This window comes from Scleropages formosus, chromosome 2, assembly GCF_900964775.1.
Source record: "Scleropages formosus chromosome 2, fSclFor1.1, whole genome shotgun sequence".
Taxonomy (NCBI): Eukaryota; Metazoa; Chordata; class Actinopteri; order Osteoglossiformes; family Osteoglossidae; genus Scleropages; species Scleropages formosus.
The window spans coordinates 31,925,196-31,939,616 of NC_041807.1; the positions used below are offsets into that span (position 1 = coordinate 31,925,196).

At 47.3% G+C, this 14,421-nt stretch overlaps 1 protein-coding gene across 1 annotated transcript; it reads left to right on the forward strand.

Moving 5' to 3' along the window:
* The first annotated feature begins 2,685 nt into the window (after positions 1–2,685).
* nsfl1c (NSFL1 (p97) cofactor (p47)) lies at positions 2,686–14,182 on the forward strand. The gene is made up of 9 exons (XM_018737646.2): positions 2,686–2,827; positions 3,539–3,636; positions 5,570–5,644; positions 6,359–6,524; positions 7,271–7,366; positions 11,112–11,221; positions 11,555–11,692; positions 12,808–12,984; positions 13,239–14,182. The coding sequence occupies exons 1-9, from the start codon at positions 2,726–2,728 to the stop codon at positions 13,399–13,401; spliced, it is 1,125 nt and encodes a 374-aa protein (XP_018593162.2). The 5' UTR covers positions 2,686–2,725; the 3' UTR covers positions 13,402–14,182.
* Positions 14,183–14,421: the final 239 nt, after the last annotated feature.

The window sequence follows — 14,421 nt, forward strand, 5'->3', positions numbered from 1 at the left end:
CCATGTGGAATCCCAAGGTCAGGCTTCTGGAACTCCATCTTTAGAGTGAGAGACTCATACGCCAACACATATGCACATTTCAGGTGCTGGTGTGTTTTGTGCACATGTTTGTTGCCACGATGCTATTTGACATGATCTGCCCCCATCAGCCTCCTTCCACTGCACTTCTCTTGCACTCTTTCCATGTGTTGTTGCCTCAGCATTAACATTTACCCCCAGGACACAAAAAGGGAGGCACGTGGGGAGTCCACAGTAGGTCCACTTGAGAATAAGCACTGAAATTTTAACATGCAAAAAAAAAAAAAAAAACCCAGTGGTGCCCAGACTGGGATGGGATTGAAGGAGGGGCGCAATGGGTTTCAGAGGTGGATGCGACAGGAATGTTTTTTTTCCTGCCAGATCTTAATTATCCTTGAAGATCAAACGGCCACGAGTGCATAAAAAATCCATCTGTTTTCCCCCCAGAAACAATTAGGATGTTCCTTCTTTGCTGGGCCCCAGCAGCTTGTGATTCCCAAGCACCGCACATGTTTCCGAACGTAATTAATTAATCCAGAAATCACTGGGCGCAAATATTAGGTGACCAGATTCCCAGAGCCCCGTGGTGCGGAGCAGGTGCCTGGTTTGTCTGATGTGAAAGGATACAAGCAATTGGCATACGTTGTGCGGGGTTAAGAGTACAGGGATTCCTCGCGTGTTCCTTTTTAGACCGTGTCAGACGACTGCAAAGTCATGTCGGGACTTTTTCTGAAAGGACATTTTCGAACACATAGCTTGATCATCATGGAGATGTGAAAATTGTCTCTTTTGTTTGGTTTTGTCAAAGAGCACATCTCTTCCAGTCTAGTCTGTATGGATGGACTGCAGCAGCTGTTCTGTGGGGTTGCAACCAGAGCTGGCAAATGAGTGCCGGCTTAGTCCATTATTGCTGCTTAGGAAGGAAATGGAAGCTGTTTCTTTACACCCGGGACTGTGCCAGCTGGATTGTTGTTCCTCTCTGACAAACTTTTCTGCCTTCTGTGTAGAAGCCCATACGACACACACCCTTTAACTACGGAGAACCCCGAGGTAACGGCAGCTGTCTGCATGGTGTGACGAGCCAGACGCGAAGACACCATACAGGACTGCAAAACAGCTGCAAAAGGGAATGGGAACATTTTCAGTCTTTATGTTGGCTTCAGTGTTGTGTCAAAATCCAATGCAAATTTCCTCTTGCAATTAAACTTCACAGAAGAAAAGAGGGTGCAAGGGGTGCCTTGAATGAAAGAAGAGAGAGGATGCTCACTGTCTTTAAAGTGTTCTTAACCGCTCACTAATAACCCTAAAGACAATGTCACTATAATAATAATAATAATAATAATAATAATAATAATAATAATAATAATAATAATAATAATGAATGAATGAATTATGGGCAGCTAGTGATTAGATCTGCCACCTTCCACTCAAATGGTCCAGGATCCAATTCCTCCTCCTGCTGCAGTACCTTTGATCGAGGTACATTTCCTCAGTTGCCCTGGTAAAAATGAGCAAACTACAGTATATAAATGGGTGAACCGTTAAGCTGAAGAAAAGTCTCAGCGACTTAAATAATGGCAACGATGCAGTATAATTTTATATCATATTATAACTGTATTTGTGTAGCAATTTTGTAAGAAGAAAGCAATCAAAAGCAACACTTCAGAAACTTAATACATAAACAAAGGGACATTTGTCTTCCTCAACGCTTGGATCCAGAGTCCCGAGGTTGTTCTCCCCCGTATACGTTTCACGCCTGTGGGACTTTCTTCTTCCCACACCTGTGCTGTTGCCATCCTTTTCAGAAGGTGTCAGAGCTCCATAGATCAGAAGCTGTGTAACCCAACGCCGCAGAAGAAGCTCCCTCATAACTCGGTGCCTGTGATCGGACAATGACTTGCTGTAGGCTGAGCTAAATATTTTCCTCTTTGGTTGACACTGCAGGTGGCTGTGCTTTGTGGCCTTACATAAGGCCTTAATGATGGGGTTTTATTTGTTTAAAGAGAAGAAACGACGTATTTACAGGACGTTCCTGTTAAAGACATGAGTGTTTGTAAAGCTGAGAAATGATAACTGGCACTACTTAGAATAGTCAGTTTCGAACACCGCCTTGTAAATACTCAAGTCTGACAACGTTATTGATTCGTCTTTCAACCACAAGTGTCCAGCTCTGCAGAAGTACAAATGAAATGTCAAGTGAGGATGAATTCTGATGGTTTCCATTCATTTTGTATTTGTCTCCACCTGCCGGTGAAAGCGAAAAGAAGCACATTTAAGACACAGTTGACAAAACAACGGAGCAAGAAGACGCTTTTATAAAGTACAATCCCACAGCATTTGTGTTACGTGTGTATCTATGTATTGTTATACTTTCTTCGTGAAACATGGAAGCTTTTACACGCCGCACATAGTCACATGAACTACATTTCCCATAAGGCAATTTCAACGAGGTGCATTCTTCAATACCTTCCTGGTGAAAAGGTGCCACCCTTTTCTTGGGAACCTGCGTGGTGTAATAGTAATCACTAATAATTGTGCTGTAGATCACGCCCAATAAAAGAAAACATATGTAAACATCTACATTAGAGAAACAATAAGATTCATGTTTTTTGTGCCTATATACATAATATATGTTCAAGGAACTAAGAAGCAGGTGGTTGTTTCCATCCGGAGTGTGCGCACTTGACACACTGCAGTCATTTCCAAGATGGCGGATCATGAAGAGGCCGTCAGGGAGTTCGTTGCCGTTACCGATGTGGATGAAGAGCGGGCCCGCTTCTTTTTGGAGTCCGCCGGCTGGGATCTACAGGTACCCGATGTCGGAAACGTGGGAATGGGTAGAACTCAGATTTTAACTAGAAATGGAAAATAATAAAAAAAATATATCTGCTGCGTGTGTGACTCTTGTCTGACGAGCCGGCCAAGTCATCATGATTCATGTCATATCGGACTGGGAACACCGGCGTATAATCTTATTTATCAATCCATGAGAGTCTATATTATAATGCTTATTAATCGTAAATGTGCACTTCTCATCTCTGTTTAATATTAACGGTTGTCGACCTATTCAACTTAAATGTCTTGTGTTAAATTACCCGCCGGCGACTACCTACGCCGGTTTACAAATTTTTTGTGAGCATGGATGATGATCATCATGATATTGTAATTGACAGTGAGTAAAACCAAATTTATAGCGATTGATTGTCATAACAACCTGTCCTAGTGCTCACATGTTTATATGTCTCTGTAGTTTAGGCAGTGTACACAGAAATGTTGCTGTGTAATTGTGGAGCGCTGTGAGCGCTGAACGACAGCAGGCAGGTTTTCTTTGTTATTAAAAAAAACGCTGTTAATCAATGACTGCAAAGGGTTACATGCTAATAAAGGTATTATCTCTCTAGAGCATTGTGACATGTGGTTGGGTGCTAGAAAAGTGACTCTCGCTCTCTTTGTGTGTGTGTGTGTGTGTGTGTGTGTGTGTGTGTGTGTGTGTGTGCTTGGGCCCGTTTGTTCCCTCCAGCTCGCTTTGGCCAGTTTCTACGAGGACGGTGCTGAGGATGACATTGTGACCTTGCCTCAGCCGGACGGTGGTTCGCTTTCACGCTCCACGGGATCCAGGTTGGCCCTCGGCCGAACATGTCATCTCACCAGTGTCAGGGTAACAGTGCAGCAGCTGTCACACTGACACTCACATATCACCTGTGTCATTCCAGACTAGTGCAGATTGACCATTATGTAAAGTTTTGTTATTAACTCGTTCTGGTGATGCTGCTGTTCAAGGCAGCGTATATTGTTATGCTGAGCTACTTACAGTGACTTAGTCATTTATACAGCTGGGTGTGTTTTTACTGTGTCGGTTCAGGTAAGTGCCTTGCTCAAGAATATTCAGGTCTTCAAGAGTTTGTCATGTGTACTGTAAACAGTTTGTTACACCATACAATGAAATTCTTACTCTGTGAATCCTCTCAGCAGCCTATGACATAAATCGTAAGGACATAAGGAAAGAAAAACACAAGGCGTAAATCAGAAATGTACAAAAATTACTATTACTGCAAAAAGCCAAGAAACAAAGTTATATATGTATAGAAAGTGTGCAGTGCACAATGTAAACGTGGAAGTCGTACATGTGCAAAGTCCTGCAGAGGTAGATTGGGTCTATTTGTAGTTGAAAGGGGGTGTGTATTTGTGTGTGCAAGGTTTGCGGAGGTAGTCTGTGGTCTCTGTTATTGGCGTTGTGGATGTGTATGTGTGTGTGTAGGAAGGATGGGGTAGTTGACACCTCTCAGGCTCAGAGGGTAATCTGTGTCTGCCATGATGGGTGGAGAGGCAGTGGATGGATGTCGTTCATAAGCCTGATGGCCTGTGGGTAGAATCTGTTTTTCAGCCTTGAAGTTCTGGCTTTAACACTGCTGTAGCGTCTGCCTGATGGTAAGGGTGTGAAAAGGCTGTGCTGGGGATGACTATAGTCCTTAATGATGTTTATGGCTCTCCTGATGGTTCTGGCCTGGTATAGGCTCTCCAGTGATGGTAAGGATGTTCCAGAGATAGTTTGAGCAGATTTCACCACTCGCTGTAGCGCCTTACGATCCTGTACTGTGCAGCTTCCAAACCACACTGTGATAGAGCTGGTGAGGATGCTCTCGATTGCGCACCTATAGAAGCTTCTGAGGATTCGGCTTGGCATGCCAAATTTCCTCAGCTTTCTTAAGAAGTGCAGATGCTGATGTGATTTCTTGACCAGATGTGTAGTGTTGTGAGACCGGGTGAGATCTTCAGTAATGTGAACACCCAGGAATCTGAAGCTGCTCACTCTCTCCACCACTGTCTCACCAATATGTAGTGATGAGTGTTGCTCCCTCCTTCTCGATGGATTGACTATCAACTCCTTTGTTTTGTTGACATTGAGGGAGAGATTGTTGTCGTGGCACCACTTCACTAGGTCAGCCACTTCCCTCCTGTATACCGACTCATCGCCTCCTGTTATCAGTCCAATGACTGTTGTGTCATCAGCAAATTTGATGATGCTGGTGTTGTTCTGAGAGGCCACACAATCATGGGTGAAGAGTGCGTAGAGCATGGGGCTCAGTACGCAGCCCTGCGGAGTTCCTGTGTTTATGGTAATTGACCTGGACATGTGGTTCCCAATTCTAATGGACTGCGGTCTGCCTGTTAGAAAGTCCAGAACCCAGTTGCAGAGGGTGGGTGGCACACCAAGATTGTGAAGCTTGTTGATGAGCTTCGAAGGTATCACTGTGTTGAATGCTGAGCTGTAATCGATAAACAGCATTCGAACATAGTTGTCCTTGTTTTCCAGGTGGGTGAGGGCAGTGTGTATTGTTGTGCTGATGGCATCCTCTGTGGATCTGTTCCGTCTGTATGCGAACTGGAGAGGGTCCAGAGTGTCCGGAGTGATGGTCTGGATGTACCTCATGACCTCATTAATCTTATTAGAGTACGATCAGGGGTGTTCATGAAGCGTAGTGGTTAGGTTGATTTAACAATGCTGATGAGCATGTGCTCTTTCTAATGCCCTCCTTGTCTGCCTTGGCAGTGAGCACAGAGTTACTTCCTTCAGGGATCTGATGCACACAGAAGACGACGAGAGCGACGAGGAGGAAGGACAGAGGTCAGTTACACCTGAAATTTGAGGACTCGCTATTAAACGCTTGACTATGTCCCCCTCCGGTTAGTACACACATACACACACACACACATACATTGCCTGAAACCGCTTGTCCCATACGGGGTTGCGGGGAGCCGGAGCCTAACACAGCAACACAAGGCGAAAGGCTGGAGGGGGAGGGGACACACCCAGGACGGGACGCACCCAGGACGGGACGCCAGTCCGTCGCAAGGCACCCCAAGCGGGACTCGAACCCCAGACCCACCAGGAAGCAGGACCTGGTCCAACCCACTGCGCCACCACGCCCCCCACTCTGGTCACTAAGTTTCCTATATTCCTGTCAACTGCAAAGTCTCCCTGGTCCGGTGGCTTTAACTTTCAGAACCCCAAAACACTGAAGCACCACTTCATGTTATAGTGGCTGAAACTGTTCAGCTGTAAGGGTGATGCTCATACATTTAAGTCGGTCAAGCAAGAAAATCGAAAGCACAAAACACTAGGCAGAATTGTTAGTTCTGCCATCGAGGAGCAGGAATGTGTTACAGTCCAGGCTTGTGTCCCCAGATTTGTCTTCTCTTATGGACACCATAGGCTCATGTCATATGCTTGTAAGTTTATCTTCCTCTTGTTCCATTGACTCGGATCATTACACTAGGATCTGTTGGTGGTGTTGTCAGGTGGGTTGGATATGAACCCATCGCCATGCAACACCCTTAGGTTCTATGCGGGGGGCTCAGAGCGCAGCGGTCAGCAGATTGTAGGCCCCCCTAAGAAGAAGAGCTCCAATGAACTGGTGGAGGACCTGTTCAAGGGAGCCAAGGAGCATGGCGCAGTACCTGTGGACAGAGCTGGCCGGGGTCCCAGGGAATCCAACCAAGCACAGGTATGGGGCGGCACAGTGACACAGTGAGTAGCGCTGCTGTTGCTGCAAGAGGACATGGGTTCGATCCCCGCAGTCCAAACACATGCTGTTCAGGTTCACCCATAGTGTGTGAGTGACAGAGAGAGTGTGTTCCACTGATGTATGGATGAGTGACCCATTGTAAGTAGTGTATCTAGCAGTGTAAGTCTCTTTGGTGAATAAACTGTGTGGACTGATAACACTACAAAGAGTTCATTGGAAGTCGCTTTGGAGAAAAGCATCTGCTAAATAAATGTAAATGTATGAGGGCATGTGAGTTTCTATGTGATGAACAACAATGTGCTTCTTGTTAGTAGATCATTCCACTGAGAAGAAAGGTGTTCATTCCTGTTACTGGCGGATTTCTACTTTGATAGTTCCTCATTCTAACTGAGCACCTGAGGAACTTGTTTCACTTAAAATCATGTAATGTCCTTATGTGTACCAGAGTTATTAAATGTTGAAGTAACTCTGTGTGCTGGCTTTCCAGTACATTATCCAATAAGGGAAGGTAACCTATAGTTTGATTATTAGAACTCAATGCGAACAGGGTTAATTTTTTCTTTTTTTTTTTATTTTTAAATTTAAAGCCTCGGTGGTGTCATGTTAGATTTCAGTTGATATGACATAAAAAGATTGTAAGGGTTGTAATGGCATTCAGTGAATGTCCAAGTCCACTGGCTCTAACCTTGTTCGTTTTTGCTCATTCTGTATGGCTGGACGTGCAGCCTTTTGTTGGGGGAGGGTACCGGCTTGGAGCAGCCCCTGAGGAGCAGTCCACGTATGTGGCCGGAGAGAGACGGTCATCTGACATCACACAGGACGTGAGTCTTTCTGTACTTCAAGATTTCCATCTCCATTTCTCACATTTGTTCAGTCCACTGGGTTGCATTTTAAGCTGTTGTAAGTCACCTTAATTACAAGTGTACATGTTGAGGCCTCAGTGTTTAAGATGTGAAAATTACTTCATTACACATACTGATGGTTTTTTTTTTTTTTAAAAACATGTTCTTCAGTGTTTCTCACTGACAGTCTTCAGAAATGTGCTTTTTCAGTGTCTTGGTCAAATCTGTTCATCTGAATTTATCAAAGGCCATATGCAAGAGTCCATTTACATGGAGAGGGATCCTACAATTTCAAGAGGAAACAATATAACGCATTTGAACAAAAGGCGTATCCATCCATCCATCCATCTTCCTCCGCTTTTATCCGGGGCCGGGTCGCGGGGGCAGCAGTCCGAGCAGAGTACTCCAGACCTCCCTCTCCCCGCACACCTCCTCCAGTTCCTCTGGGGGAACCCCAAGGCGTTCCCAGGCCAGCCGGGAGACATAGTCTCTCCAACGTGTCCTGGGTCTGCCCCGAGGCCTCCTCCCAGTGGGACAAGCCCGGAGCACCTCCCCAGGGAGGCGTCCAGGAGGCATCCGGAACAGATGCCCGAGCCACCTCAACTGGCTCCTCTCGATGCGGAGGAGCAGCGGCTCTACTCCGAGCTCCTCCCGGGTGACTGAGCTCCTCACCCTATCCCTAAGGGTGCGCCCAGCCACTCTGCGGAGGAAACTCATTTCTGCCGCTTGTATCCGCGATCTCATTCTTTCGGTCATGATCCAGAGTTCATGACCATAGGTGAGGGTAGGAACGTAGATCGACCGGTAAATTGAGAGCTTCGCCTTACGACTCAGCTCCCTCTTCACCACAACAGACCGGTACAATGACCGCATTACTGCAGACGCCGCACCGATCCGTCTGTCGACCTGCCGCTCCATTTTTCCCTCACTCGTGAACAAGACCCCAAGATACTTAAACTCCTCCACTTGAGGGAGCAACTCCCCCCTAACCCGGAGGGAGCAATCCACCTTTTTCCGACTGAGAACCATGGCCTCGGATTTGGAGGTGCTGATTCTCATCCCCGCCGCTTCGCACTCGGCTGCAAACCTCCCCAGTGCACGCTGCAAGTCTTGACTTGATGAAGCCAACAGGACCACATCGTCCGCAAAAAGCAGAGACGAGATCTCGCGGCCACCAAAACAGACACCCTCCGTTCCCTGACTGCGCCTAGAAATTCTGTCCATAAAAATAATGAACAGAATCGGTGACAAAGGGCAGCCCTGGCGGAGTCCAACATGCACCGGGAACAGGTCTGACTTACTGCCGGCAATGCGAACCAAGCTCCTGCTCCGGTCATACAGGGAACGAACAGCCCGTAGCAACGAGCCCCGAACCCCATAATCCCGAAGCACCCCCCACAGGATGCCACGAGGGACACGGTCGAATGCCTTCTCCAGGTCCACAAAACACATATGGACTGGTTGGGCAAACTCCCACGAACCCTCCAACACCCTAGTGAGGGTATAGAGCTGGTCCAGTGTTCCACGGCCAGGGCGAAAACCGCATTGCTCCTCCTGGATCCGAGGTTCGACTATCGGTCGGATTCTCCTTTCCAGTACCCTGGCATAGACTTTCCCAGGGAGGCTAAGGAGTGTGATCCCCCTGTAGTTGGAACACAATCTCCGGTCCCCCTTCTTAAAAAGAGGGACCACCACCCCGGTCTGCCAGTCCAGAGGCACCGTTCCCGAACTCCACGCGATGCTGCAGAGGCGTGTCAGCCAAGACAGCCCCACAACATCCAGAGACTTGAGAAACTCGGGGCGGATCTCATCCACCCCCGGAGCCTTGCCACCGAGGAGTTTTTTGACTACCTCAGCAACTTCAGCCAGGGTAATGGACGAGTCCCCCTCCGAGTCCCCAGCCTCAGCTTCCTCTACGGAAGGCGTGTCGGAGGGATTGAGGAGATCCTCAAAGTACTCCTTCCACTGCCCGAGAACATCCTCAGCTGAGGTCAGCAGCGCACCACTTCCACTGTAAACAGTGTTCGTGGAACACCGCTTCCCCCCTCTGAGTCGCCGGACGGTTTGCCAGAATCTCTTTGAGGCCGACCGAAAGTCTTCCTCCATGGCCTCACCGAACTCCTCCCAAGCCCGAGTTTTTGCCGCGGCGACTGCCAGAGCCGCGCTCCGTTTGGCCCGTCGGTACCCGTCAGCTGCTTCAGGAGTCCCATGAGCCAGCCAGGCCCGATAGAACTCCTTCTTCAGCTTGACGGCATCCCTTACTTCCGGTGTCCACCACCGTGTTCGGGGATTGCCGCCGCGACAGGCACCGGAGACCTTATGGCCGCAGCTCCGAACAGCCGCACCGACAATGGAGGAGCGGAACATAGTCCATTCAGACTCAATGTCCCCCACCTCCCTCGGGACCTGGTTGAAGCTCTGTCGGAGGTGGGAGTTGAAGACCTCTCTGACAGGGGCCTCCGCCAAACGTTCCCAACAGACCCTCACTATGCGTTTGGGCCTGCCAGGTCTGTCCAGCTTTTTCCCCCGCCATCGAATCCAACTCACCACCAGGTGGTGATCAGTTGACAGCTCAGCCCCTCTCTTCACCCGAGTGTCCAAGACATATGGCCGAAGGTCAGAAGAAACGACTACAAAGTCGATCATCGACCTCCGACCTAGGGTGTCCTGGTGCCAAGTGCACTGGTGGACACCCTTATGCATGAACATGGTGTTCGTTATGGATAAACCGCGACTAGCACAGAAATCCAATAACAACTCACCGCTCGGGTTCAGATCAGGGAGGCCGTTCCTCCCAATCACGCCCCTCCAGGTATCACTGTCGCTGCCCACGTGGGCGTTAAAGTCCCCCAGTAGAACGACAGAGTCCCCAGTGGGAGCGCTTTCCAGCACGCCCCCCAGGGACTCTAAAAAGGCCGGGTACTCTACACTGCCGCTAGGCGCATAAGCACAAACGACAGTGAGAGACCGTTCCCTGACCCGAAGGCGTAGGGAGATGACCCTCTCATTCACCGGGGTAGACTCCAACACATGGCGGCTGAACTGGGGGGCTATTAATAAGCCCACACCAGCCCGCCGCCTCTCACCTTGGGCAACGCCAGAATAGTGGAGAGTCCACCCTCGATCGAGTAGAGTGGTTCCAGAACCCAAGCTGTGAGTGGAAGTGAGCCCGACTATATCTAGACGGTATCTCTCAACTTCCCGCACCAGCTCAGGCTCCTTCCCCGCCAGTGAGGTGACATTCCAAGTCCCAAAAACCAGAGTTGGCGCCCGAGGTTTGGGTCGGCCGGGCACTCGGCCCCGACCACCGCCCAAATCACAACGCACCGGCCCCTTATGGTTTCTCCGGCAGGTGGTGAGCCCACCGAAGAGCGGCTCCACGTTGTGGCTTCGGGCTGAGCCCGGCCAGGCCCCGTGGGCATAGACCTGGCCACCAGGCGCTCGCATGCGAGCCCCCCCCCCAGGCCTGGCTCCAGGGTGGGGCCCCGGTGACCCCATACCGGGCGGGGTAAACGGACGCCTTGATTTTTTTGTCATAAGGGGTTTTTGAACCGCGCTTTGTCTCGTCTGTCATCCAGGACCTGTCTGCCATGGGAGACCCTACCAGGGGCATGTAGCCCCAGACAACATAGCTCTTGGACAAAAGGCGTATGTCCAATCTAATTATTTTGCATCTTCAGTTTACAATGAAAACAGCCATTCTATTCTTTTGTTGAATGTACAGGTGCATGTGGTGCTAAAGCTGTGGAAGACAGGCTTCAGCTTGGATGAAGGAGACCTGAGGAGCTATTCTGACCCCAGTAATGCCCTCTTCCTGGAGTCCATCCGCAGAGGGTGAGTCTACACAGTAAATTAAACAGCAGCAGCTATGCCTGCTCTTTCTGGCTGGATGTTCTTTCTCTCAGTTCTGTGGACTTTTTTTTAAGTTCAGTATTGGATGTGAATTGGTGTATCATCTCTATCTCTCAAGGCAGAAAGCTTTGAAAATGGTGGGTGTGGCATTTCACTTATCACCAGCAAGCTCTTTACATATGGGTCTTGGAAATCTGCTGATGGTTTTTAATGCTGGTGGCTTACAGTCGACAAGTCTCTGGTTGGCCCCTTGGTGGTGCTAATGCTGTTACTAATCAGAAAACCCCTTTGTATGTGTGTCTCATACCTCTACAGGGAGATACCTCTTGAGTTGAGGCAACGGTCCCGGGGTGGTCAGGTAAACCTGGACATGGAGGACCACAGGGATGAAGATTTCACCAAGCCCAAAGTGGTCTTTAAGGCTTTTGCAGGTGAAGGGCAGAAGCTGGGCAGGTGAGCAAAAGGCATTCATGCGGTGTCTAGCTGGGGTTGTCAGAATTTCTCTTTAATGAAATTGAAGCAGGGCCTTACAGTAACCTGTCAACCAACTTGGTAATAGATTTCCTGCAGTGTTCAATAATAATTACATTTTGGGCCTGTTTAATATTAAACTACATATGTAAATGCTGATGGCACAGTGCCTCCTGAGCTGTGTGTTCACGCATGGTATCAAATCCAGCTCTGTCTATGTTGTTTGAATGTTCTCTCCATATTCACATGGGTTTCCTCCCACAATCCAAAGATGTGTGTTTCAGGTGAATTTGTGATGCTAAACTATCGATAGTGTTTGTAATTGTGAGAATATGAGTGTGTGATTGCCTTGCTAGGGACTGGCTTCATCCAGGATGTACCCTGCTTCGCATCCTGTTCTCTCAGGGTAAAGAAAATGGGTGGGTGGATGGATGAATATACATACAGTACGTGGGAATATTAAAGTTGTAAAAATTTACATTAATTGGGTTGTAAGATTTATATTTATGAATTTTCCCTACCAATATTAAGTTGAAAAGTACTGGGTGTTTAAAATTTTCTGTACTTTCAATAAGTTTACATTACATTTGCATTCGCTTATCAGACACTATTCTCCAAAGTGACATACAGTATGTCTCGGAGAACAATGCAAAAAGTGCATTACATCAACAGAAGGGGAGATTTAGATGCAGACACAAATCCTGAGTACAATCAGTCACATATTACTGTATAAATAGCTACAGGAAGCTAGTAGAGATGAGGAGTGGGGATACATGGGAAATACTTATTCTGAAGTTTGCAAGTCCTAATGGTTATTTCCTCGTATATATTTAAATGTTAATATCGCAACAGTCATTACACCAGAGGGTGATTTGTCGAAAGCTATGAATTTTTGATGTGAAACTTCACTAGCTGAGCACCAAGCAGCCAAACTCTAGAGTCATTAGTTAGCAGGTAACCTGTGGTGGCTCTTCAATTTTTATGGAAAAGGGAAAACTTTACTGTGGTAAAGCTGTACTGGTTGTCCAGGTTATGCTACATGTTTTTACATGTCTTGGTTCAGTTTGAGCCATTGGTGTGTTTCTTCCCCCTCGTAGTGCGACACCTGAGCTGGTGTCATCTCCTGGGTTCGCTGGAGGACACCAGGATTCAGCCATTAGTGAGGCTCAGGCAAGCGCCTCTATTACACTGGATGCCTCTCAGCCAGTTACCAGCATTCAGATTCGGTTGGCCGACGGGGGTAGGCTGGTGCAGAAATTCAATCACACACACAGGTGAGCTTCCACCTCCAATCCTGCTGTTTCTGCTGCTGCATTCTGCGAGCAGTCACACCTGTCATCCATTGTCATTCACACACCCACATCTTCCAGCTGGCTGTGCTGAAAGACCTCCATCTAGTCAGCACACTTTTTAAGGTTTGCATGAACCCTTATAAAATATGATGACCTCTGTGTAAGACACTGCAGACAACTTCTGTCAACACTTCTTCTCCTTCTTCTTATTTCTCCATGGGGTCCTTTGGTCCAAGGGTGTCGGACGTCCGTCAGTTTGTGGTAGAGGCCCGCCCTGCCATGGCAGCACGGGAGTTTGTGCTGATGACTACTTTCCCCAACAAGGAGCTTGTGGATGAGAGTCAGACGCTGCAGGAAGCCAACTTGCTCAATGCTGTCATTGTGCAGCGGCTAAAGTGACGTTGCCTTGTGTTCCGCTGGGCCCAACTGTAGCCTCAGAGCTCATGCAGGACACGTGGACTGGAAGATCTCGTTTTTGTTTTCTGATACTTTTTCCCTCAGTAGCTTATTAATGGATTTTCAAGGTAGTGGTGATGTGTGTGTTAACAGCAGTGGCTGATGAAGAAGGAACAAAATATGTATGGTTTGATGAGACACTGCTCCAAAATAAGAGGTGAATAAAAACATAATAAAATAACTTTTTAAAGAAACATAACTTTACCTCAAGGTTCATTTTGCAGTGTAATAGTTTTGGTTCCTATTTAGTCATTCCCAACCTTTTTTTTCCCCTCTCCCATTTATCCCTGAAATCATCCCACCAGAAGGGAGATGTTTTCATCCCCTCTCCTGAAAAGTCTGGGTAATTGTTTTCTTTCAACACATGTCTCCTGAATGAGTGTTTTAAACAGATAATGGGATTTTGATAAGGGGATCAAATATAGTTTTTTTTTTTTTTCTTTCCTTAACAGCAATGACTACATTTCTGCTTGAATCATTAGTGACAGAGGATATATTAATGGTGTAAATGCATCTATAACCTTATTCACTGTGTTATACCTTGACTGGAAGCTCTGTGTGATCTAAACTGATTAAAATCCAACTTGGTCTGGAGTTGTTTCATTTTACCATCTGATTTTGCTTATAAATGTTTAAGAAAGAATCCATGATGTCAGGGAGGTGAAGTTCTACATGTTTACTGAGAGGAAAAGTGCACACAGAGCTCTCCTGCTACTGTACTGCCCAGATGCAGTATTACTCCATAGTCAAAGGCTGATTCCCAGAGCAAGTTTTGTAGAAGATGGCCTAATTACATAAAATAAAGGTGTGTATAATTCAGCCTCTGAATATTACACTAATGGTGTTTGCATAGTGGAAACGATGGGTCAGAAACCAATAACCCTATACTAAGAGAATCTTGATCAACGTGGTTATTTAACAACATAAGGCAACATTTAATCAACGCCATGATCCATTCCAACC

What these genes read in the sequence shown, in the direction of transcription:
- nsfl1c (XM_018737646.2), top strand. Translation starts at nt 2,726, where the DNA reads ATGGCGGATCATGAAGAGGCCGTCAGGGAGTTCGTTGCCGTTACCGAT. An exon ending in GGGAATCCAACCAAGCACAG is followed by an intron (nt 6,525 to 7,270) that starts GTATGGGGCGGC and finishes CTGGACGTGCAG; the next exon opens with CCTTTTGTTGGGGGAGGGTA. An exon ending in CATCTGACATCACACAGGAC is followed by an intron (nt 7,367 to 11,111) that starts GTGAGTCTTTCT and finishes TTGAATGTACAG; the next exon opens with GTGCATGTGGTGCTAAAGCT.